The 22,766-nt window shown below is 27.5% G+C and overlaps 6 protein-coding genes across 15 annotated transcripts; 3 read left to right on the top strand and 3 right to left on the bottom strand.

Moving 5' to 3' along the window:
• The first annotated feature begins 84 nt into the window (after window positions 1–84).
• Art1 (arginine methyltransferase 1) lies at window positions 85–3,303 on the top strand. Of its 2 annotated transcripts, none has more exons than XM_076309195.1 (3): window positions 85–121; window positions 916–1,053; window positions 1,892–3,303. In XM_076309195.1, the coding sequence occupies exons 2-3, from the start codon at window positions 988–990 to the stop codon at window positions 2,972–2,974; spliced, it is 1,149 nt and encodes a 382-aa protein (XP_076165310.1). In that variant the 5' UTR covers window positions 85–121; window positions 916–987; the 3' UTR covers window positions 2,975–3,303. The 2 variants fall into 2 exon arrangements, with proteins under 2 accessions (XP_076165310.1, XP_076165309.1); XM_076309194.1 differs by lacking the exon at window positions 85–121 and adding an exon at window positions 144–238.
• Window positions 3,304–3,445: 142 nt separating this feature from the next.
• On the bottom strand, window positions 3,446–7,915 carry Sec10 (Exocyst complex component Sec10). The gene is made up of 6 exons (XM_076309193.1): window positions 7,661–7,915; window positions 7,119–7,562; window positions 6,453–7,030; window positions 5,901–6,389; window positions 5,317–5,824; window positions 3,446–5,206 (listed from the first exon to the last, which is right to left on the bottom strand). The coding sequence occupies exons 1-6, from the start codon at window positions 7,691–7,693 to the stop codon at window positions 5,108–5,110; spliced, it is 2,151 nt and encodes a 716-aa protein (XP_076165308.1). The 5' UTR covers window positions 7,694–7,915; the 3' UTR covers window positions 3,446–5,107.
• A 657-nt stretch (window positions 7,916–8,572) lies between these two features.
• Window positions 8,573–11,653, bottom strand: Rab1 (RAS oncogene family member Rab1). Its single transcript, XM_076309641.1, has 4 exons — window positions 11,401–11,653; window positions 9,867–10,263; window positions 9,574–9,804; window positions 8,573–9,454 (listed from the first exon to the last, which is right to left on the bottom strand). The coding sequence occupies exons 1-3, from the start codon at window positions 11,421–11,423 to the stop codon at window positions 9,604–9,606; spliced, it is 621 nt and encodes a 206-aa protein (XP_076165756.1). The 5' UTR covers window positions 11,424–11,653; the 3' UTR covers window positions 8,573–9,454; window positions 9,574–9,603.
• Window positions 11,654–12,188: 535 nt separating this feature from the next.
• Window positions 12,189–16,846, top strand: LOC143145751 (uncharacterized). 2 transcript variants are annotated; one of them, XM_076309441.1, is made up of 5 exons: window positions 12,189–12,436; window positions 13,441–13,571; window positions 13,644–13,893; window positions 13,955–14,070; window positions 14,224–16,846. In XM_076309441.1, the coding sequence occupies exons 3-5, from the start codon at window positions 13,748–13,750 to the stop codon at window positions 16,683–16,685; spliced, it is 2,724 nt and encodes a 907-aa protein (XP_076165556.1). In that variant the 5' UTR covers window positions 12,189–12,436; window positions 13,441–13,571; window positions 13,644–13,747; the 3' UTR covers window positions 16,686–16,846. The 2 variants fall into 2 exon arrangements, with proteins under 2 accessions (XP_076165556.1, XP_076165557.1); XM_076309442.1 differs by lacking the exon at window positions 12,189–12,436 and having other exon boundaries at window positions 13,393–13,571; window positions 13,675–13,893.
• Window positions 16,845–19,375, bottom strand: LOC143145761 (uncharacterized). 8 transcript variants are annotated; one of them, XM_076309464.1, is made up of 6 exons: window positions 19,126–19,216; window positions 18,201–18,479; window positions 17,724–17,962; window positions 17,435–17,650; window positions 17,258–17,376; window positions 16,845–17,093 (listed from the first exon to the last, which is right to left on the bottom strand). In XM_076309464.1, exons 4-6 carry the CDS (start codon window positions 17,436–17,438, stop codon window positions 16,878–16,880), a joined length of 339 nt encoding a protein of 112 aa, XP_076165579.1. In that variant the 5' UTR covers window positions 17,439–17,650; window positions 17,724–17,962; window positions 18,201–18,479; window positions 19,126–19,216; the 3' UTR covers window positions 16,845–16,877. The 8 variants fall into 8 exon arrangements, with proteins under 8 accessions (XP_076165579.1, XP_076165581.1, XP_076165585.1 ...); XM_076309466.1 differs by having other exon boundaries at window positions 17,724–17,879; XM_076309470.1 differs by having other exon boundaries at window positions 17,435–17,962.
• LOC143145752 (adipocyte plasma membrane-associated protein Hemomucin) lies at window positions 19,093–22,045 on the top strand. Its single transcript, XM_076309443.1, has 4 exons — window positions 19,093–19,472; window positions 19,554–19,759; window positions 19,939–20,224; window positions 20,281–22,045. The coding sequence occupies exons 1-4, from the start codon at window positions 19,363–19,365 to the stop codon at window positions 21,788–21,790; spliced, it is 2,112 nt and encodes a 703-aa protein (XP_076165558.1). The 5' UTR covers window positions 19,093–19,362; the 3' UTR covers window positions 21,791–22,045.
• Window positions 22,046–22,766: the final 721 nt, after the last annotated feature.

The following is a 22,766-nucleotide window of genomic DNA, read 5'->3' as shown; positions in this document are numbered from 1 at the left end:
ATCTATTTCACGTGAAAATTAAAAGTATAAAGGGACCGCACTGCGCATACTACAGGGACGTATCAATGTTAACGACATTGCGATTTGGGTGGTCGCTTCTTCTAAACATTCAGAGAGAAGTGTAAGTACTTGTAGTCTCGATACTAACAACAAACAATATACTTTCATTATTAAATTTAATGTGTACGTACCACGTGACTGTTCAAAAAAAAAAAAGAAAGGAAAGAAAGAAATTTACGTGAGCACTCGTTTATAAAACAAAACATTACTTTAAAATCAATATTTTTGTAAAATAATTGTACGACGTATTTTACAGAGCGTTATATAATTTCTATACTGCAAAGAGATTGGTTACAACTTTTGCAGATAAGATATGAATAAAAAATAATATTACAATAGGAATTTAAATAGCATTCATACATATATGCGTGAAAAAATATTACATGTTGAATTTTAATTCTTATTTCAGTAGTACGTTTTAAATGTTTGCATTAATTTTAAATAAAGTTTTTGTTTATTGTAATATATAATATTCGCTGTACTTGTAATATGCATACACAGATGAATATAAAATCAACTTATTATACATTATATGTACATACATATATGATACAAATTATATTGCCATCTGAAAAATTGTCACATATGTAATTCGATTTGTCAAAAAAAAGACAGTGAAGAGTTAATAGAATGATTTCTATAAACGAAATTTAAATAAAATCTTTAATAACTCGTATAAAAAGTTATCCTTTAATAAATGTTCAATTATATATTCAAACAATAATAATTAATTTTTGTAATAAAACTAATACAGTTATAAATAAATTTGTATAGACCTTTTGATAGAATATGTAAATCAAATTGACAACAGGATTTAATCACAGTCTCGATGGTTAATGGAATGTTTGTTGACAGAATCATATTTGTTATTTGCCATGTGCCTTTATACGCTCCTGCTTATGGTCGTCTGCTGTGACGCGGAACAAAATGGCGTCGAGTAATGAAGTGCCGGTAGAAATCAACCAAAGTAGCATGTGCACAGCGGAAAATTCAGTAAGTTTTATCGGATTATTTTTATAGAAGTAGAGGGAAAACATCTTAATGATGTCTTCAATGTATCGATATTATTGCAAAGAGTAAATGATACCTTTTAAAGTTATGAAGAAGAAAAATGTTAGAATGTCGTTTGTCATAATAGTTTTCACTATGAATGAGGATCTTAGCAACAGATTGATCGGATCAGTCTTATTTCGTTCATTTTTTCTTATTATGTCTTTCAAAAATAACTTTTAATTGTTATAAGTTATTTTGTAACATTATCACAAAAAAATTGAGCCGTATTCAATTCCGTGTATGTACTACTCATCATACGATGATACAAAAATATGTGTGAGTGTGAAGAATCTCGACTGGTCATTCGATCTTAAACAGACGCCATTCGTTTTGGCGGGCACGTGTACATTTCTCCGGTGTCGGCGTAAAAGACCATTTTCTACGAACATTCCGAAATTTTGAATTTTCCATTGCCGATGAATAACATTGTAAATAATGTTTAGTAATAATTCTTATTACATTTAGATGAAAAGAGAATTATATCTCTTCATTCGAGATAATAATTATACATCACGTGTTTGTAGATAATTGTAGGTTCTTTTCCCATATATGTAAAACAGTTATTTTTAATATTTCATAATAAATTTTTAAATAATGTTTATACTTTAATTAAGAATAACAACCCTTACCTATGAATAAATGACAGTGTAAATACAATTTGATCTAGTTTTAATTCGAAAATCTTAGTATAGTTAGAACCTACTTTGCAATACTTTTAGTTTTATGTATAGAAATTCATTGTTATTATTAATAATTTTTATTTACTGCATTATTACAGACATCAAAAATGGAGTCCATGGAAGTAACAGAGACTACTCTTGCATCAAACAAAGATACAACTCCATCATCTTGTAAGGAATCTGTTTCTGTGGATGATATGACATCACGAGATTATTATTTTGACTCGTATGCTCATTATGGAATTCATGAAGAAATGCTAAAGGATGAAGTGCGCACTGTGACGTATCGTAATTCCATGTACCATAATAAACACCTTTTTAAAGGAAAAACTGTTCTTGACATTGGTTGTGGAACTGGTATACTTTCAATGTTTGCTGCTAAAGCTGGTGCAGCTAAAGTTATTGGTATTGAATGTTCTAATATTGTTGAATATGCAGAAAAGATTGTAGAAGCAAATCAGTTGTCAAATGTCATAACAATACTTAAAGGAAAAGTTGAAGAAGTTTCATTGCCTGACGGTATAGAAAAAGTTGACATAATTATTTCTGAATGGATGGGGTATTGTTTGTTTTATGAATCAATGTTAGACACAGTGCTCTTTGCTAGAGACAAATGGCTTCGTGAAGATGGAATGTTATTTCCTGACAAGGCAACTCTATTTATTTGTGGCATTGAAGACAGACAATATAAAGATGAGAAGATTAACTGGTGGGATGATGTATACGGATTTGATATGAGTAGTATAAGAAAAGTAGCAATCAGCGAACCTCTAGTGGATGTTGTGGACCCAAAACAAGTTGTTACAAATGCATGTCTAATCAAGGAAGTTGATTTATACACAGTAACCAAGGCTGATTTGGAATTTTCCTCGCCATTTACCCTACAAGTTCGTAGAAATGACTATGTTCAAGCACTAGTTACATTCTTCAACATCGAATTCACCAAGTGCCATAAACGTATTGGCTTTAGTACAGCACCAGAAGTACAGTACACTCATTGGAAACAAACTGTGTTCTACTTTGATGAATACATGACAGTTAAAAAGGGAGAAGAAATATATGGTGTTTTTTCAATGAAACCTAATGCAAGGAATTACAGAGATCTGGATTTCAGCATTGAACTGGACTTTAAAGGGGAATTGTGCCAAGTACATGAAACTAATACTTATCGTATGCGCTGATAACTATCGGATGATTCATCTTCTTTCTTTTATTTTCATGGATCATAAAACTGTAATCAAATAGAAGATCAGAACTTTAATTATTATTGAATTATATTAGATAATTTAATAATGTTTAATAGTATGGTACAAAAGGTGGCATGAATTATTTGACTAATTTTAATCTTTAACTCTAAGAAAGTTAGAGTCTTCTTGTTTAAGAATTAATAAAACATTCAGAATCTTTGTTAATTTCATTTATGATTGCAATGCAACTTATAGTAAAAGAATAAGATTGATATACAACTTAATCGCAGATAAAGTATATTTTCAAAACATTACTTTATGTAAGAATATATAATGTTTGATAATTTCAAATTTTTACATTCTTTTGTGACTGTATTATATTACACATTTTAATTTCTTGTTTTCTTATATTGCTAAACTATTAAGTCATTAGTGGTTTAATATTATTGATACAAAATTTGTCAATTTTTTCAGAAAATACATTTATTGCTTATCACATTTTTGTACCGTATTTTTAAAACAAAATTTTTATTCTAATTCATAGTATATTCAATATATGTATTACCATATTCCTGAGAATATTTTGAAACTGCTCATTTACATTATGTATGACAAGTGGAAATGTTTAATATTATATTTTGTTAATTTGGTAGTAAATTGAAACTTATTTTTAGTACCACTTATTTTATCAGCACCTTCCTAGAAATGTGCTTGATATCAGTGATATTTGTCATTTGCTAATTTTTCATTAATAAAATATTGATATTAACTTAATTTTTATACATAACATTTAAGTTACTAATATTGTTGTTATAACAAAAATTCATACAACATATTCAACCATTTTTATAACCTTCTCATAAAACGTAATGAATTTCTAACATATGCTTAGTTTAATATCCAGTAAAATAAATTGTGCATAAAAAAATTACATTTTAATATTGCTTCAAATTGCATTATCAAATCTGTTTACAGTAAATGTAAATGTGTAGTCAACTTTAGGTATCCTTCCACACTTTTCTAAATTGTCAATTACAATAATGTTGAAAATTATTTAATTAATCATTAAAATTCTAACAATTGCGAATATAGATATGTGCTCCATACTTGCACAGATAATGATCTGTTTTCCAAAGCATCAAAATTTTAATTTGTATCATATTCTAAATAAGCAATGGTGTTTGTTTCGAGTATGCATGTAAATAAAAAAATTACATAGATACAATTAATTGACATCTTTGGTTTAGTTTAGTTCTAACTAGTGTTAGTTTTACAATATTAAATTTTATACTGTAAAATCTATTTTCCATACAGACATCAGTCAATAAGATACAGTATTTTAATGTTTTTTTCCTTTTTTTTTTAATTTAGTACTAATACTTTGATTGCAAGACAGTTTATTTAATAAAAATATTCATTAAGTTGAAAAACCAAAATATAAACTTATATATGCGTGAAATACATTTAAAATGAAGGTACTCCCTCGCAACATTGTAGAGATTAACTGCAGGATTTAGTATAACACAGAAAAATATGCTTTAATTGAAGTGGTATGTAGTATGTCAAAATATATTACCAAATTTGGGGCAAATAATTGTCTAATATCAATTTATATTAGGAATAATGAAATCAAAAAAAGTAATCAGCATGAACAAAATTTGATACAATGAATTTTATACTTAGTTACTGCCTGTATATACCAATTTCTCTTAAAGTAAGGAAAACGTTCGTTCGTTAAAAAAAAACTGCAATTCTTTATGACCATCTTATATACCAATAAAATTAATACATTTGCTACAAATATATATCATGTTTATTAAATAACTATGAAAAGAAAGAAAATTTTATTTATCTTTCTTCTCATACATAGTCAAACCCTAAAAAATAAAGGAGTCACTACTATTTAAATACTTATCATTAATCACAAAATATGTTTTAGTAAAGTTTTGTACAATTGACCAAATAATGGAGCATTATTAATATATGTAAAGCAACACCTTCACTTTTTAAGCCTTTGTTTATGCAATGTTACTGTCTTGGCTATATATTTAATTTCAGATATTCTGTATAAAATGCTTCAAATACTAATAAGCAATACATGAGTATCATTAAAAAAATATGAAAGTATCATGTAGCTAAACCTTTTAAACAATTTGCTAATTTTTGTGTTTTGTAATCAGTTCTTAATTGTATAAAATTCACCAAAACATTTCGATCCAATGTTGCCTGTAATAATAAAAATTCATGAACAAATAATTGTCTTATAATTAAGTTAAAAAGTTAAGAATTATGTTTAAATCATTAAGGAATTATAATATCTATAATATATAACATACCAATTGATCACCTGTACAAACTTGTTTCAAGTTTTCTGGTTTAACTAGTAATAAATTACATAAAGCATGTAAAGTATCAAACAAGGAAGTAACAAGATCAACTTCAAGCTCCTTGACACATTTACGGTATTCGTTCATGTCACATATTGCACACATAGCACCAGCGGAATTAAATTGAAATTGTTGTAGATGATCATAAATAACTTTGTGAAATCGAACTCCCAATTCTGTTAGGGCATTATTTAAATTTTTTCCATCTAATGTATTTCGAATGTGTCGAATCATTCCAGTGACATATTGAACTACTGTTAAACACGCTGGAGTACTCAAAGTATCAACATCAGTTTCAGGTTTAAAATCGGTCTTACGTTGCTCGTTTTGTAGGTACACTTTTACCCAACCAACAATAGCATTTATACTTCTATCTAATCCTGTTTCTAGTTTCATTTCAATTTGATCTAATGCAACTTTTTTCTTCAACATACAATCTCCATGTTTTGGCGTGGATCTACAAAAAAAAAATATATTTAAAGTATATATCTTATTACTAGTATTTTTATAAAATAGACAAAAGTGAATTTTACGTGATAAGGGGTATAAGACTGTCGTTAAACTGTTCTTCTAGAAGACGTACAATTGCATTACACTGACGTACAACATTGAAAAAGTGTATCTCAGGTTGAGTTCGACTTTCCGGAATCGGTACACTTTGTAAACCTAATTCTAATGCATAATCAACATGTTCACTTATTAGATATTGCAGTAATATTTCCAAAATTTGAAGCGCGTTTATCGGTATTTCATCGGGTTTTGATAACAATTGACATCTTTGAAATGCCAGTTTACTTTTTTGTAATAAAGCAATTGCAAGTTCTTCAGATAGAAACGTCTCTCCGCCATAATTTTCAATCTGAGCAATATTTATGTTAGTTCTTGCACCTAGAACTGCTTGTAAATCTCTCCGTAATTCTTGGAAGCCACCAGTTTGTAGCTGCTTTTTTTGATGGTTTTTAGATTCATAATATTCAATGAGAAGAGCTGCTGATTTTTCCCGTAATGCTTTTGTTTCAGTGCTAAAATAAATGTATATATTAGTTCCTTATACTATAAATATATTCATTATTGCATGAACTTACATAATATAAGTATCCAAATATTTTTGAAATATATTTCTAGTGAGTTTTACAAGGTATGTACCATCAGTACCCATATTAAATATTTTTAATTCTGTAGATAATTTTACAGTCCTAGTGTACAAATCATATAAGTTCCTGAGGTACTTATCAGGATCAGTTTTATCCGCTAATTTAGCAACTGCATACTTTTGAAGTCTTAAATGATAGATATTTAACACAAACTTTGCCATCACCTGTTCAGGATTTGTAAATACTTGTTGCATTAATTTATGATACTTTGTACACATAGGTATCACATCTTGAAAAACATCTTTTCCACCAAATGAACCCATCTGACTTTGTTCTATAAATGCATCAATGCACTGAGAATATCCTTTGAAATGAGCTAAAACAGACGCTAATTCTCTCATACGATTAGCATCTTCTCTATTATGTGCCCTAACAAATTCTTCTATTAGGTTTCTTTCAATTTCATCATATTTAACAGAAATTTTTTTCTTGGCATGTTCAAATTTCTCAGAAGGTAGTTCTTGTGAAATAAGATGGAGTTTTTGTATCACATCTGCTGCTTCATCTAGCTGTTATAAAATGGAGAAGAATCTTAATTTTTGTGAAATTTAATATTCATTGTAATTACACAAATATATATGAAACAGGCATTTATACCGATGACTTATCTGTAAAGATTGGATCTGTCAAAGGTCCAGGACTTAAAAAATCTGAGAAATGTCTCATCAATTTTTGAGCCTCAACAGCTCTGGCTCTTGGTGTGTTAACACTTTCCAACTGATCTCCTAGATGTAAAACTTTAGTAGCAACAAAATTTATTCTTTCATCTAATTGATGAAACAAATCGATTGAATGTTTATTTCTTTCTTGTAATTCAAGAATTTCGAGCATATGTCTTGCTTCCTCATCTTTTAATGCTGCTTCAAGCTTATCACATTTTTTCTGTTGACGTTCTTGTAGAATTTGTAAATCTTTTATTGCTTGGAGAAATGTCTCATGCACTATCATGGGATCAAAAAATGTTTTTCCACCATCTTTCGTTGTATCATTAACTGTTCTCCAAGCGAGTCTTTCAACAAATTCTTCAGGATCAAACGGATCCTGCAAAAAAATAGCACAATATTAAATGTTATTATTGCATTTATAAATTAATGAAACAAATATAATTGATTTAACTTAATAATTTATCTATAATTTACCTGTTCTAATTCCTTCATATATTGTTGCATCATTTTTACGAAATTTGAATGACAGTTGTAAGGTTATAATATCTTTGATTAATCTTGCTATAAAATAAACAATTACTGAATGAATGATCAAAAATTACATAATAAGACACCAATTTTGTTAAAAAGTTACTATCAATCTTTATTAGGATTTATACATTTAAGAAAAATTAGTTTTTCTACGATTGTTTGACAACTTGTATAACACGTCTTCTACTTCATATTTGGTATTACCAAATGAGGACCGATCTATACGAAATATTAATGACAAGAATTATTGTATAATATTACCTCACAGTATATGTTTAACAATACTAAAAAGGATTTTTATATATATATATATATATATATATATATATATTTATTTATTCATACACACACAGATATATACACACACACACACATATAATACAAGGATTGGCAAATGATTTACTACATACACATGTTTTTTTATTCTTGTAATTATACATCTAGTTGTTACATACATCCTTGTTATAAAGATCTCTATAGATTTCACTTTGTTAATTGATATAACAAATTAATAGTATTATAGTAGAAACTCGACGTAGTTTTGAAATACACTTATTTTGTTTTCATAAAAACTTTTTTTTTAACAATACAAAAACGAGATTAATAGTAATTGTAATATCGGTTTTTTGTACAAAATATGTTTTTTCTTCTTTTTAATAAAAATCAGAATAATATATGGTATATAAAATCGTTTTGGTATTATCATTGCATATTATGAAATTCCACTAAAATAATCTAATTTATTAGATATCCTTTAATTAACTAGATTATAGGAAAGTAAAAACATTAAAATAACAAGTATGTAATATAAAATAATATTAACTATTTTGAACAGTAAAGAACCGATACAAAAGAGAATGTTTAGCTAAATTTTTAATCTTACAAATTCTTATGAAACAAACAGCTTTATGAATATGTGCTTATTTTGTAGAAACAAGATAGAAGATATCGAATATTTATCAAGCGCTCGAACACTTATCAAACGACACAATGTATTTATAATAGGCGAACGACGTTACGAACATCGCAAGTAGCACAAGTTTTTAAAAAACTTATGTAACTCTTACAGAAGTTACCAGATGGAACATGTGTAACGTTTTTAATTATCCTTGTACACATAGGTATGCTATTTGCGTTCTGTGTATTAGTGTTGAAATATTTATTAATATAATGTTATTAAATTACACTAATGAGCACTGAAAAAGGAGGGAGGCAACAACGACGGTATGTTTCAGTACGTTATTAATCTAATTCCTGTTTATCACAAGAAAAAGTTTGGAATAAAATATGGAAAATGTCTGGGTAGTACAAAGAGTAAGAATGACTCCCTTCTAAGACAAAAAAAAAACATTCAATTATACATGTTATAATTACGCTAAAAATAAGGTGCTTATCTTTATAACCACGATACACAATATTATTTAATTTACTTCATAAACTCGAATTGCCGTTACACGCGTAAAATCAATGACTTTTGATGCTAATTCGACAATATTTCTAAGGTCGATTTTTGCACTAGATATTAGCGAGTGAGTAATTATGTTCTCCTTTCTTGGAAAAAAAGATAGAACAAAAGTTATTTTATTCAACTCTACATTAGAGTTGGTGGTCCATAATTGATAATGCTTCACATCTCATTTTTTCAAATAATATTAACTGAAACTTCCATGATCTTTTATATTTCTTCTGGTAATGTTTTTTTTAAGCAGTATAAAACTGCTACCATAAGATGTCCTTCTGTAAATAAAAAATGTGCCATTATTGTATAAGCAAAAGTGCATTATGTTAAATTTTTAATAGTTGTATTTTTGAAGTTAAGAATCTTCATTAACAAATAAGAAGAAAAAAACGCATACTTTGGTTACAGAGATGTAAAATAATATTTCTCAGCAGCACCCAGATTTAGAGGGTTCAATTGGACGTCCATGCTCTATTTTCACTTTATTTGCTGGATCACTATTCCCACTTGATGGAGGACCCACTCTAAGTTTTATTTCTGCAGCCATTGTCATAAAAGCCTGTTCTACATTCATTGCATTTTTTGCTGATGTTTCCAAGAATGGAATTCCAAGCTGATCTGCATATTCCTATTAATAAAACAATTCATACTTAGTTCTAACAGTGGCTTATTTCAAAACAGTTATCCTACCTTTGCTGTTGTGTAATCAACTACTTTTTTAGTATGAACATCACATTTATTGCCAACCAATAGCTTATTAACATTGTCACAGGCATAACGATCAATTTCTTCAAGCCACTGTTTAACATTGTTGAAAGTTTCTTGATCTGTGCAGTCGTAAACAACAATAATACCATGTGCACCTCTGTAATAAGAACTTGTAATTGTTCTGAATCGTTCTTGACCTGCAGTATCCCAAATTTGCAGTTTTATTGTTTTTCCATCTAAGTCAATTGTTCTTATCTTGAAATCTACACCAATAGTACTGATATAACTTTCTGTGTACGTGTCATCAGCAAAACGGAGTAGAAGACATGATTTTCCAACTCCTGAATCTCCAATTAAGAGCAATTTAAACAGGTAATCACTGTAAACAAATTTATTTTGAATAAATCACTTGTAACTGCGTATTAATCGCTATAAAATAACATTATATTTATTCATCAATGCATTATAATATTATACATTAAACCATAGATTTAATCTTTGTACATTTAAATATTTTGTTTGTAAAAAAATTATGAGCCATAAAAATAGTTTGAAAATTTTTAGAATTACTTTTAAATTATGTAATACTAAATAAATAGATGTATTGAGTTATGATGTTATGATAAATAGATGTATTGAGAATTAGTGATGAATATTATATGATGCTAATATAATACATAACAAAACAATTATGATATATAATAAATTAAAATATCAGCAGAACATGTTAATAACAATACAAAAGTATAAAAAAGGTTATTAGATATATATCAAAGTTTATTTTATTAAATGTTTGTTTTATAATTCATCTTCATAGAAATAACACTTTGTGACATTACCCTCAATAAAAATGTAATATATATTACATACTTTCATAATAATTTCATATAATACAATTCATTATATTTATTTATTTATTTATATATATATATATAATGTGTATATATACATATATACAATTCATTTTATGTGTGAATATATATATATATATATACGTGTGTGTGTGTGTGCGCGCGCGCGCGTGTGTATACGCACATATTATATATATATATATAACTTGGTGCGATTAAACTTTAGCTAATATATCTCAAGCAAATAATGAACTTTGTCTTAACCCTTCTAAAATTATTTAAAGATCAAATTTAAATTTATTTTTACAGACTTTCTATAGAAATTGTATAAATTTTATGAATTTAAGTTCAGTAATTAATCAATAGAGATTAAGAAATACGTTTTGATGAATTCAGAATCAAGAAAGCACAACAGAGAATGAATTTCTGAAATATGGCTAGTGAATATAGATAGGTATGTAAAGAGTGGGGGAGGGGGGAAGGTGAATCTGTCAGACAGTAGGAGTTAAACAGAGCTTCTCTACATTAACTAAACAATATGCAGATGAAATTGATTAATCCCCTTTGAATATAATCATTGTTGGAGTTGCAATTGAATCAATTATGTTTCACGAAGTGAACATTCCTAGATACACTTATGTCTGCGCAAAAAGAAGTTTACTCACTATTCGGGATTCATTGTGGACATGCTATGCTCAAAACACGCTCACTGATGTCGTGTACTGTTGTCGCAGAAATCTACGAGGGAGACACAAACCGTTGAAATCAGTTATGTGATGGCACGAATTCACAGATCACGTTCTTCAATATGAAAGAGCTGTAACAATGGCGGTCACGGTAACTCCTCCCAAACCAGCGAATGAGACGTCCACCATTGACGTAATGCCAGAATGGCAGCAGGTGCTGTTTCACTCCCTCTACATGACGGGACTGGAGTAATTCAGACAAAATCACGTCTATATACTTATACTTCAGGTCTTATCTTTTCCATACCTTGATATCTTGTTTCTTTTAGATTCCTTCTTTTATAGCTATATTTTTCGTTTATATATCCTTATTACATATTTACAGCATTGTGAATAAATACAATCTTAAGAGTTTTATAAAAAAAACATATGACATGTTTATTTCATGAAATTCATGTATTGAACATTGTGTATTTAATACACGTATTATATAGTATAGGGTATTTACATATAAGAATACAAACTATTTTCTTCGAAAGCAGCAACGTACCTCATGTTACGTAAAGGATTTCACTAAACTTTAAAATACCTAAGGAATATTTTTTCTTTTTGTTTAGTAAACTAGGAGAAAATACTTTATAATATTATTTGTAAGATACCCTGTTGTTCTCTGTATGAATCTGAAACCACGTCCTAAAGTTACATTCTCATGGAACTACTTTTATTTAATGGCGTATTTAAATTATTTTTTAGTAAATCTGTACGTTTGGTGGCATATGTGTATGCATGAGACAAAAATTGCTTGTCATTTGAATTCTGCAAAGTTTCAAAATGCTTAAAAACATTTGTTTGTAATAAATCATTTTTGCGTAACAAAAATAAATATTGAAATATTTAATGCAATATTAGCCTGATATGGTAGTATAAATTACCAACTTTTAACGCTGATTGTGTACGTGTATATATATTCCTAAACCTACCTAATCTTTAACTGGAACAGGTTTTTATTAAAAGTGTATGTATATACAGATATAAATAGTAAAAATTCAATTATTTTTAATTATTTTACATTAATATACCACTATTTATAAACCAATCAAAATAGAATTATTGTTTTTTTCTATTGAAAATATTCAAACGATTCTGTATATATGTGTTTATGAAAACAAAATCGTTAACGTTATATGCAGTATTATCTTCAATTAGAGTACAAATGTGTCAGCTGTCAATTTTGACAGTACAGTTGGGTGCAAAACGTTCTGTTACAATAAAATTTGTTTTGTCAAAAATTATTTGAATTTTGCACTGTTAAAAAAATATATATATGTGTATATATATGTGTGTGTGTGTGTATATATATATATATATACACATATAAATTGTGTATATACGCACATTTAGTAATTCTATTATTTTGTTGCAAAAACACCATTGTTACATGATATTTGTTAGTGCTTGTTGACTTTTTACTAATATAATTGATTGTATATATGTATTTGGTTACCTGTTTACTTTCAGTGTATTCTTTATTAATTCATTTAGATGCAAAATGTTAGTATACATTATTTATGAGAAATAATTTTTATAACAAAATATTACACTAAACTTGTTCTTCTTTCATTTAGTGGAAATTGTTGATAAATTTACTGCTGGTAGTAACAGTGTAAATAATTTTCATTAATGTCGTCCACATTTCTCAATAGTGGATCTCCACCTGAATTGTTTTTCCAAAGTGTAAATGGATGTAAACTAAAACTCGTTGATAAAAGTGCAAAAGCTAAAAATGTTATGAAATTTGTTTTATATAAAGACACATGTTTGAATATCAATGTGACTCTCCTTTTAATGTTTACAACATTGTTCCTATGGAAAGCATTTAATATTTTAGTACCATTCATTGTTTCTGTATTAGTTTTGGTATTACAGTTCATTCATTTTATTACTTCTGTGAATAAAGGTTTGTTGAATTATTACATTTTATAAACATATTTGAATTTTATTAATATTTTCTTTTTGTAGATACATTAATAGTGATAGAATTTGTTGGTATATATACTAATGGAAAAAGAATATTTTCTGGTTTAAGCTCATGCGCATTTGTACCTTGGGATACAGTTGTAGATGTATTTATTAATGAAGTTATAACAGGAGTAAGTATTAAGAAACATAACTGACATTAAGAAACTTGTATTATATAAATGGAATTTTACCTATTTTTTTAGCAAAAAGTATTGTACTACCTTACTATTACAGTAAAGGAATCATTTGGTGGAAAGGATTCAATAAAATTAATTCCTTTATTCCAAGAGTTAATACCTGAAAGACGATGCCTGGAATATATGTACGAAAGACTAGCTGGATTGATTGGATCCAACGAAGGGAAAATCCAGTTTTAACAGTGCCAAGTTCATACTGGTTATGCCATAAGAACAACATATATAAATTTATTTTTAGATATCATCGCACGACTAGGTAAAAATTATTAGTGATAAATTGTTATTAATGTTATAGATTTTATAATCTATACTTACAGAAACGTAAAGCAATTTTACTTTGCAAAAGAATTAATGAAAATAATTAGAAGAATTATAAAAAATCAACCGCGCCAGGGGCAACAATTTAGTACAAGTCATCTTTTAGTTACTTACAGTATCCTTTTTTCTGAATTCAACATATTTATTAAAATATTTTACTTTCTAAGACTATGATAAGTATAATAATTGAGTATTAAATTTTATGTCAATTTCAAACACTGTTTATATTTTGTTATAATTTTCTTAACTGTAGTGTACAATAATATAGATCATACATCATGGACTCGACAAGACAAAATGTTTGCACTAATGAAGTTTAAAGAACGGTCTGTTGCAGCATTTTCTCATGCTTTTGTTCTTACCATAAAAATAATGTTTTCTTTGGAAAGTGTAGAACACAATGTAAAATATGTGGTAACATCTTCTGATCAGTCCTTAATTCAAAGTGATAAAAATGAAATGCATTCTGCAAAAAATAATCTGCCAGAACAAAACAAGCAATCTAATAATGTACAAGAAGAGGTATTAGAATCAGAAAGTAAACATATTCATTTAGATAATAATTTGGAAGTCAATAATTTAACAAAAACATTTACAAACAAAGAATTGATAAAACAAACAGCAAATCATGAAAATTCAAATAAGTTTACAAATAGTTCAAAGTTTGACTTATCTTTACTGCCTAATGTATCATCTGAAAGTAATAAAAAACTTTCTAATAAAATAAAAGTAAGTAAGTGTTTAAGACACTCTACTGTAAAATTGCAAAAGAAAAATAAGAATCAGAGTATAAGTAATACAAATTCAATATTATTAAGTAATATTGCAAACAAAGATGAAGAAAATGATGTGATTACTAATCTATCAAGAGATTCAAACTGTTTAGAAAAGGGAAATATTAAAGATAAAAATGATAATAAATTATTTGAAATAGATGAATATGCTAATGAGAACGATTTTACTGAATACAAAGACAATTTTGTATCAAATATTAATAAAACATCAGAGGATGATAATATTGTTGATGCTATCAATGCAGATTCCATTAATTTACCATATCAATACCTGATAGAAAGAGAAATAGAAGATGCAAAACGTAAGATGTCAAACTTTGATGTTTCATTAAATGAAACTAGGAAACGTAGATCGGAAGAAGTAGATGAAAAACATTCCACAAATTCTGTGGAACTACTCACAGATGTTTCAAAAACTGAAGAAATATCTTGCCTTAAAAAAAGGAAACATATATCTGATAATATAGCATCACGATCTTCTGATATTACAGATTTAGTAATGGAAGGATTAATGTTTACAATTCGACAAGGACAAGATACTGTAGCAGTTATAGAACAAAAAACTAAATTAGAGGTAGATGAGGTGCTGGAAAATTCTGAGAAAATTGAAACAAAAAAAGGAGAAAAATGTTTACGAAATTCTAGTTTGCTTGGGTTAGAAAATTTAATAACAATGATTGAATTTCCAAAACAAACTGAAACTGAATATAAATGTGAAAATACAATTAAGCCTGAATTAGAACAAGTACCATGGCAGTCTTCTTCAACTAGTCGAAGATTTAGTAATGAGAATAAAGAGCACAATGTTGCAAATAAAGGTCAATATATGGATATGTATGACTATAAATACGATGAAAATGTGAAAATAATTGAGAATGGAGATGTAGTGTATGAAGAAGAGGAAGATATTATACCAGAAGCATTACAAGATGAAATTTTTCAGCCTTCATTACTTGATTTTAAGGAACGAGATAAAACTGAAAATAAATTAAAGGTCCTATCTTTATTAATGGATAATACTGACCCTGAAGAATCAATTAAATTTGAAACAACAAAAACTGAAATTAATCCTCTGATCAAAAAAGATTTTGTATCAAAGATCTGTTTAAAAAATAATTGTTCAAATAATAATTCTCTCACGAAGTCAGAAGAATTACCTATAAAATGCACTACGGATGAAACACGTAACTCACAGCATAATATAAATATGAAACATAAATACACATTTGATAATACTAGAAAATGTAAAACAAATGTTCCAATAATAATTTCAAATGAAATTATCAATGAAGATCAAATACCAGCAACATTACAAAAAATACTTGGAAAAAGGTCACCAATGAAACATACTTCTTCAAATAATAAAAATGAAACAAATGTTGACAGTACTGAAGTTCATAAAATTCAATCCCATCAGGCAGAAAATACTTCTAGTACACAGTTAAAAGGGAAAAGTTTAGATTGTAATTCATTTAAAAGTACTCAGTATCTAAATTCCCAGATACCTGTACATACAAATAATGAAATACACAGTAAAAGTACATCATCTGAAGCATTAAAAGTGGAGCTAAAAGATGTTAGTATTTTAGAAAATAATTTAAAACTAAACGAGGACGGATTACATAGCAAAATTGTTAACATTGATAAAACAGAACAATTATTACCAAATGAAATGCGAGATATTACAAACGAATTTTATAAAGATCTTTCACATACTAAAAAAGGAAAGAATTTGTCCAATCAAAAGGATTTAAGATCAAGAAGACAAACTCTAAATATGTTAGCAAATACCAATCTTGGTGAAACACATATAGAAATAATGAAATTCTTTCACGATATCACAAGAGGTGCCAAGGTTGTTGTAAGACGTATGAGTACAAAAAGCATTCATAATATAATAGAGAAAAGTTCCTCTTTAGCAACATGCATGCAATAAGAATTTTTTAAATGAAAGTTAACAAATAATTTGCATAAAATTGTTGCATTATTTATCTTTAATTCAATTTATAGTTTAATATTAAGTAATGAATGGTATGCTTAAAACTTCTTGTACATTTAATTCATTAAATACTACTAACAAATAAATATGTAACACTACTTTGAATATTTTATTACTTAAGATATAAATTTAACCTTTTAACAGTTTATTCATTTCACACGTTTTTTCACGTTCAACTTGTTTCAAGACAGCTTTTAAATTATCTAATTTGTTCACAATATTTTGTAATTTGCAATCTAAATGTTCAAAACATATTTCTTTTTCTTTAATATTTATGTTAAAGTGTACATGTTCTGAAATTGCTGATTTATCCACTATATTTAATTTTTGAAACACTTTCATCATCTGTAAAACATATATGAATGTTTTATGAAAAAATATTGTATCTATATTACCCTTTACTGAATAAAAAATGTATAACTTAAGGAATCACTTAAAATTGTATATAAAATATTTAGTAAGAATGTTAAATATGAAAGTATTATGCATTTGTTAAGAATAATAATTACATGCATATCACTGTTAAGTTGAATAGATTCTTTTAATTGATTGGAGCATCGTAATGGATATCGCTCTCTAGCATCACATAATTTAAAAAGTGCGTCTTCACATTGTTGTTCAAGATTATCTAAAACAGAAATTTGCGTTAATATGTTTCTTTTACCTTCGTATATTATTATACTCACTCATTTTTGACAATGTTTAACTTATACAATATTTTACTTCAATATTATGTTCCGTTTGTTTAAACATAAATTATTTAAGTGCATAATGACAAATTCTTAATTTACACGTTTGTGGCAATTACAGCGACATCTCTGTATTTACTACAAAAAAATACGAAAAGTAACAGGCTGTCCTCAAAATTTTTAATAGCACCACAAATGAGGTATAGTGTAGGCCTAGTAACCAAAGGAAGAATGTGTTACACTACAGAAGTATTTTGAAAATATTCGAAAATACTAAATATCTCACCTGTAGTACTGTTTTACTAAGAAGACCATACTCTGCGAGTATTTAAAATTTATGGGTATACAGTGTAAAAGAGACAAGATGTCATAGAATAAGCATTTCGTTTTACGAGAGTAGAGCAGTCACTGTAACTAGTGCCACACAGTCTGAAATACCGACCTGGTAAAATAGTATTTCTGAAGCGACTTCTTAATCGAACGATGATTCTAAGAACCGAACTATCCAGTCGGTAAAAATAGTAACTGTACAGGGATGAGTTGAACCATACAATGTAACAAGAATATTGTTTCTCTTATAGAAAAGTAAATAAATTTCAAGAAAGATACAAATTGAATATTGAATGACAAATTATTTCTTTTAGTGTAACCAAAATTTAGTTTATTTTTCTTTTAAACGGAATAATTATAAATTTTTTAATTTATTTATCATTCTACTTAGTATTTCTATTTCCCATGATCTATTTTATAAAATTAAAATTACCTTTTAAGATAGTTCAATCCGTGCACTGCTAGATAACTAATGATATAATCATTTCATTGTCTATTTTCTTTATAAATGGATTATCAATTCAAGGATTAAACTATTATTATTTATAAAATAGATAATTTAGATTTTAGAGAATAAATTCAGTAGCTGAACTTATTCATTCTTCTCTTATGTGACATGAATCACTCTTTCACGTGCCCAGAGAGAATCTCTTTAGTCTGCTACGTCTTTAATTATGTGTTTTATAGTTCTTACGCATCTGAGGTAATGTCTCTAAACACAACAAGATTTAATAAAGGATTAAAGATCAACCATAGAATTTCCATTACAAAATTGTAGTAAATACTATAACAAAGCAGAAGAGTGCAATGTATGAAGTAATCTTTGGTTGAACAAGAATTCCAAGTGCACAAAACAATTAATAAGAAATATAAATTGTATTTGAATTGAAACATGAATAAGCAAATCTTATAAAAGATAAAGGTGTTGAATTATAATATACTAGGAAGGAACATTGAAATTAATAATAAATAATTAATAATTATATGTTGGTATTTTTATGTCAATATGCTATTGCAAATAGCTTTCATACCTTTATTATTGTAAAGGCAAAATTATAGAAAAATACCTGTTTTCTACAGCTTAAAAGAAGTTTTTAATAATAATTTTAATATTATTTATTAGTGTAGTTAATTATGCGACATTTTTAAATTTGTAACCTGAATTTGTGAATCAGTTATACTAATAAAAAACATTGAAATTACGCGTAGACGAAGAGGTACTTATGTGGTTGATTATAAACGAAAATCCACCTAATCATACCAAAATTTGTCGAATTGGCGATGAAATAAAATTAAGTGGCTAACGGAAACCTATAATATCGACATTTTCCGCCCGCGTGGCAGTTATTTAGTCTTACCCTTGCTGACATTGACAGAGATGTGCATTTTGCCATATACGATTCACCGCCATTAAAGTCGTGAATGCCGTTATCTACACCGGCAAGAAACAGTTACATAAAAGTAGTTTTCCTTTTTTCTCAGTACCATTAGTCTTGAGATGAAGAAGCACTGAAAGAGTTTTGACAGTTTTTTAAGAACTAACGTTTAAATTCAAAGCTAAGCTTTCAAAATATTGATAGTCGACAAGTTAAATAATGGGATATTTGAAGTCTGTAGGCACCGTAATTATATATGTCGGTCTTTTCTTAGCTGTCATTACTTTTTTGCCAGGTTTACCTCCAGAAACAGAGTTTTCTGAATACAGGTACAATATTTAATTCCTTCTGTAACAATAAAGTTTAAAGTGTACAAAATAAGTAACTATGTTTCATATAAAATATTTCAGTATAAGGGTTCCTACCGATTCACAGGATCGGTTTGATATAATAAATCGACTACAGGGAGCAGAAGTTTTATTTTCTGGAGAAATCAAAGGTCCAGAAAGTTTTGCTTCATTTAATGGAGAAATATATACCGGTTTACGTGGAGGTTATGTCGTAAAAATTGAAGAAAATCGTATTGTACCGATCGTAAAATTTGGTAAAAAATGTGGTATGTAAAAATTGTTAAAAAATTATTGAAATTTTATGATATTTTTGACTTGTCTATGTAAATATTATTTAAGAATATAAAAAAATAGGTTTACATTTGAAATGGTTTATCTCCTTTAAGTTAGTTATTAATATATATTAGTAATATCATATATATTTTAAATACAATGTCTTTTTCAGATGGTTTGTGGCAAGAAGAGAAATGTGGTAGACCTTTGGGTTTGAAGTTCAATAATAAAGGAGAATTATTTGTAACTGATGCTTATTATGGTATTTTTAAAGTCGATATTAATACTCGACAATACATAAATATAGTTAATAGTTCTGTACCTATTGATGGGAAAATTCCAAGAATTGTTAATGCTTTGGACATTGCAAAGAATGGAGACATTTATTGGACAGATTCAAGTACAGATTTTCCACTTCATGATGGAATTTATTCATTTTTAGCTAATCCATCTGGAAGGTAAGAATTTCAAATTTGAAGTGCTTGTTCAGATATATACAAACATTTATTTACAGACTTATTCGATATAATGCTGCAACAAAAAAGAATGAAGTGTTAGTACAAAATATGGGATTTGGAAATGGAATTTTATTAAGTGATGATGAAAGTTTTGTGATTGTAGCAGAAAGTCTTCATTCACGTATTATTAAGTACCATTTGAAAGGTTCAAAAGCTGGTCAACAAGAAATCTTTGCAGAAGCTTTACCTGGTTTACCAGATAATATACATAGTGATGGACAAGGAGGTTTCCTAGTATCTTTGTTTGCATATGTAGACGCTCTACATCCTTTCTTACCTCAATCTCTTATGCCACATCCATATATACGAAAAATGTTGGTCAGATTACTGTATTTGATAGAAGCACCATTTAAATTATTAGAGGATGTTTATCCAAATTATTATGCAGAGACAGTTTTGTATTTAGTAGGATCATTTGATACATTAAGATTTTGTGTTACAAAAGGAACATCAATAGTACTGAGAATGGATAAGGGAGGAAATGTTTTAGATGCTTTATATTCAATGGATGGAAAAGTTAGGGTAACAAGCTCTGCCTATATACATAATAAATATTTGTGGCTTGGTTCTCCTTGGACCGAATATATCATGAGAGTTCCATTAAAGCAAGCATTTCCAGATTTAAAAGACAGCACAAATTCTGGAAATATAAAAGAGCAGACAAGAGATGAACGACTTCCCACAGTTAGAAAGATGTCAAATGTGAAGAATGAAGTAAAACCTACATATACTAAATCGCCTGTTCGGGAAACTACTCCAAAGCCTACAACTATAACAACTCCAAAACTAGCTACTAAAATACCAACAACACAAAAGCCAGTCATAGTTGCAACAACCCAAAAGCCAGTTATAGATGCAACAACACAAAAGCCAGTCACAGTTGCAACAGCACAAAAGTCAGTCACAGATACAACAACACCTAAGTTAATCACAGAAAAGCCAGTTGCAGACGCGACAACGCCAAAGCCAGTTATAGTTGCAACAACACAAAAGCCAGCCATAGTTATAACAACACAAAAGCCAGTTGCAGATGCAACAACACCTAAGTTAACCACAGAAAAACCAATTGCAGATGTAACAATACTAAAGCCAGTTGCACAAAAATCTACAACAAATTCGCATTCTACTACTATCACTCCCAAACCACTTTCACCCTCATTACCTACTTCAAAAACGTTAACAAAGGAAATCAAAACAGATGATTCGAAAGAAGTTAAGGAAGATAATATAAAGGTGATTAAAAAAGCTAATTTGAAAACGTCAACAAAGGGAATTAAAGAGGATAATTTGAAGGAAGATAAGAAAAATAATATAAAGGAGATTAAAAAAGATAATTCTGATTTGAACATTAATGCAAAGATATCAAATGTAAAAACTAAATCATCAGAAAAAGATAAAGCAAGAATAAAATCAGAACCTGATGAATCTCTGAAAAATAATGTTCAAAAAACTCAATCTGAAAAATCTAAACCAGTAGAAAAAAAAATTGATTCTACTAAGAAATAAGAAATGCTCCAATTTTAATGAAGATATTGGTTCAAGTTTGAATTTAAACTTGATTGTATTCCATTACATACTACAAGTTCTACATATTCCAAACATATCGTCATAATTGTTTAGAATTTACATATTTTTTAACATCCATACATTTCACTACTTTAATGATACAGAATTTTCTTTTTATTTACGTTTTCTTAATAGAGTTTCATAAAATGATATAAGACTATTTTATTTTGTTGTAATTTACATATTTATGATTTAAAAAATTAGAAAAATTATTGGACTATCATTTAGATTTGTACATAAAGTTGAAAATACTGTTGTTTTTCCAAATATTCCTATATAATGCAATACTTATACTAGCATTACATATTTAGTATATATACTTTATAAATATAAATTATAAATTTATATTTTATAAATTATAAATTCATTTATTATTTTTATACTTTATAAATTATAAATTTATATTTTATGAATATAAATTAATTCTGTTGTATACTATGTATTATATATATGAGAGAATTAATTTATATTTAAATTCAACACACCCACACACACACACACACAAATTATATATATAAATATAAAATGTGTGTATTTTGTAAATTCAAATTTTATTCAATTGTACAACAAAGATGAAGTTGAAATTGAAAAAGATATTTTGTTATAGATAGACTTGTTGTTTTCATATTACCGAATTAACATTCCAAAAAAAGATTGTATAATAGAGTAAGGTTAAATATTAAATTGATTAAATTATATAAATAAGGTAATTTATATAAGATTAAATCTGTTTGTAAAACTGAAGTCATTCCCTTATGTAATTAAAATTATTTGATGTAATCATAAAAATAATATGAATCTTCCATTAAATTTTTCATTTTTATTTTTGTATGTGATCTATTTTTCTACTTGAAACATATTAAACATTTGTATACGTATATACATATACATATATATATATATATATATATCTTAT

This window comes from Ptiloglossa arizonensis, chromosome 4 (genome assembly GCF_051014685.1).
Source record: "Ptiloglossa arizonensis isolate GNS036 chromosome 4, iyPtiAriz1_principal, whole genome shotgun sequence".
Classification (NCBI taxonomy): domain Eukaryota; kingdom Metazoa; phylum Arthropoda; class Insecta; order Hymenoptera; family Colletidae; genus Ptiloglossa; species Ptiloglossa arizonensis.
The sequence above is the reverse complement of the archived record's forward strand: the minus strand, read 5'-3'. Positions and strand labels throughout refer to the sequence as shown.

Coding starts and splice junctions, on each gene's coding strand:
- Rab1 (XM_076309641.1), bottom strand. CDS start 11,423: ATGTCCACAATGAATCCCGAATA. Junction 10,264..11,400: donor TCCACAATGAATCCCGAATA/GTGAGTAAACTT, acceptor ATTTGTTTACAG/TGATTACCTGTTTAAATTGC. Junction 9,805..9,866: donor TTGATTACACAACAGCAAAG/GTAGGATAACTG, acceptor TTTTATTAATAG/GAATATGCAGATCAGCTTGG.
- LOC143145761 (XM_076309463.1), bottom strand. CDS start 19,153: ATGCACATCTCTGTCAATGTCAGCAAGG. Junction 17,377..19,125: donor CTCTGTCAATGTCAGCAAGG/GTAAGACTAAAT, acceptor TTTCTGTTTTAG/ATAATCTTGAACAACAATGT. Junction 17,094..17,257: donor AACTTAACAGTGATATGCAT/GTAATTATTATT, acceptor TATGTTTTACAG/ATGATGAAAGTGTTTCAAAA.
- LOC143145751 (XM_076309441.1), top strand. CDS start 13,748: ATGCCTGGAATATATGTACGAAAGACTAGCTGGATTGATTGGATCCAA. Junction 13,894..13,954: donor AGATATCATCGCACGACTAG/GTAAAAATTATT, acceptor CTATACTTACAG/AAACGTAAAGCAATTTTACT. Junction 14,071..14,223: donor TCATCTTTTAGTTACTTACA/GTATCCTTTTTT, acceptor ACAATAATATAG/ATCATACATCATGGACTCGA.
- Sec10 (XM_076309193.1), bottom strand. CDS start 7,693: ATGATGCAACAATATATGAAGGAATTAGAACAG. Junction 7,563..7,660: donor ATATGAAGGAATTAGAACAG/GTAAATTATAGA, acceptor ATTTTTTTGCAG/GATCCGTTTGATCCTGAAGA. Junction 7,031..7,118: donor TCTTTACAGATAAGTCATCG/GTATAAATGCCT, acceptor ATTTTATAACAG/CTAGATGAAGCAGCAGATGT.
- Art1 (XM_076309195.1), top strand. CDS start 988: ATGGCGTCGAGTAATGAAGTGCCGGTAGAAATCAACCAAAGTAGCATG. Junction 1,054..1,891: donor TGTGCACAGCGGAAAATTCA/GTAAGTTTTATC, acceptor GCATTATTACAG/ACATCAAAAATGGAGTCCAT.
- LOC143145752 (XM_076309443.1), top strand. CDS start 19,363: ATGGGATATTTGAAGTCTGTAGGCACCGTAATTATATATGTCGGTCTT. Junction 19,473..19,553: donor ACAGAGTTTTCTGAATACAG/GTACAATATTTA, acceptor AAAATATTTCAG/TATAAGGGTTCCTACCGATT. Junction 20,225..20,280: donor TTAGCTAATCCATCTGGAAG/GTAAGAATTTCA, acceptor ATTTATTTACAG/ACTTATTCGATATAATGCTG.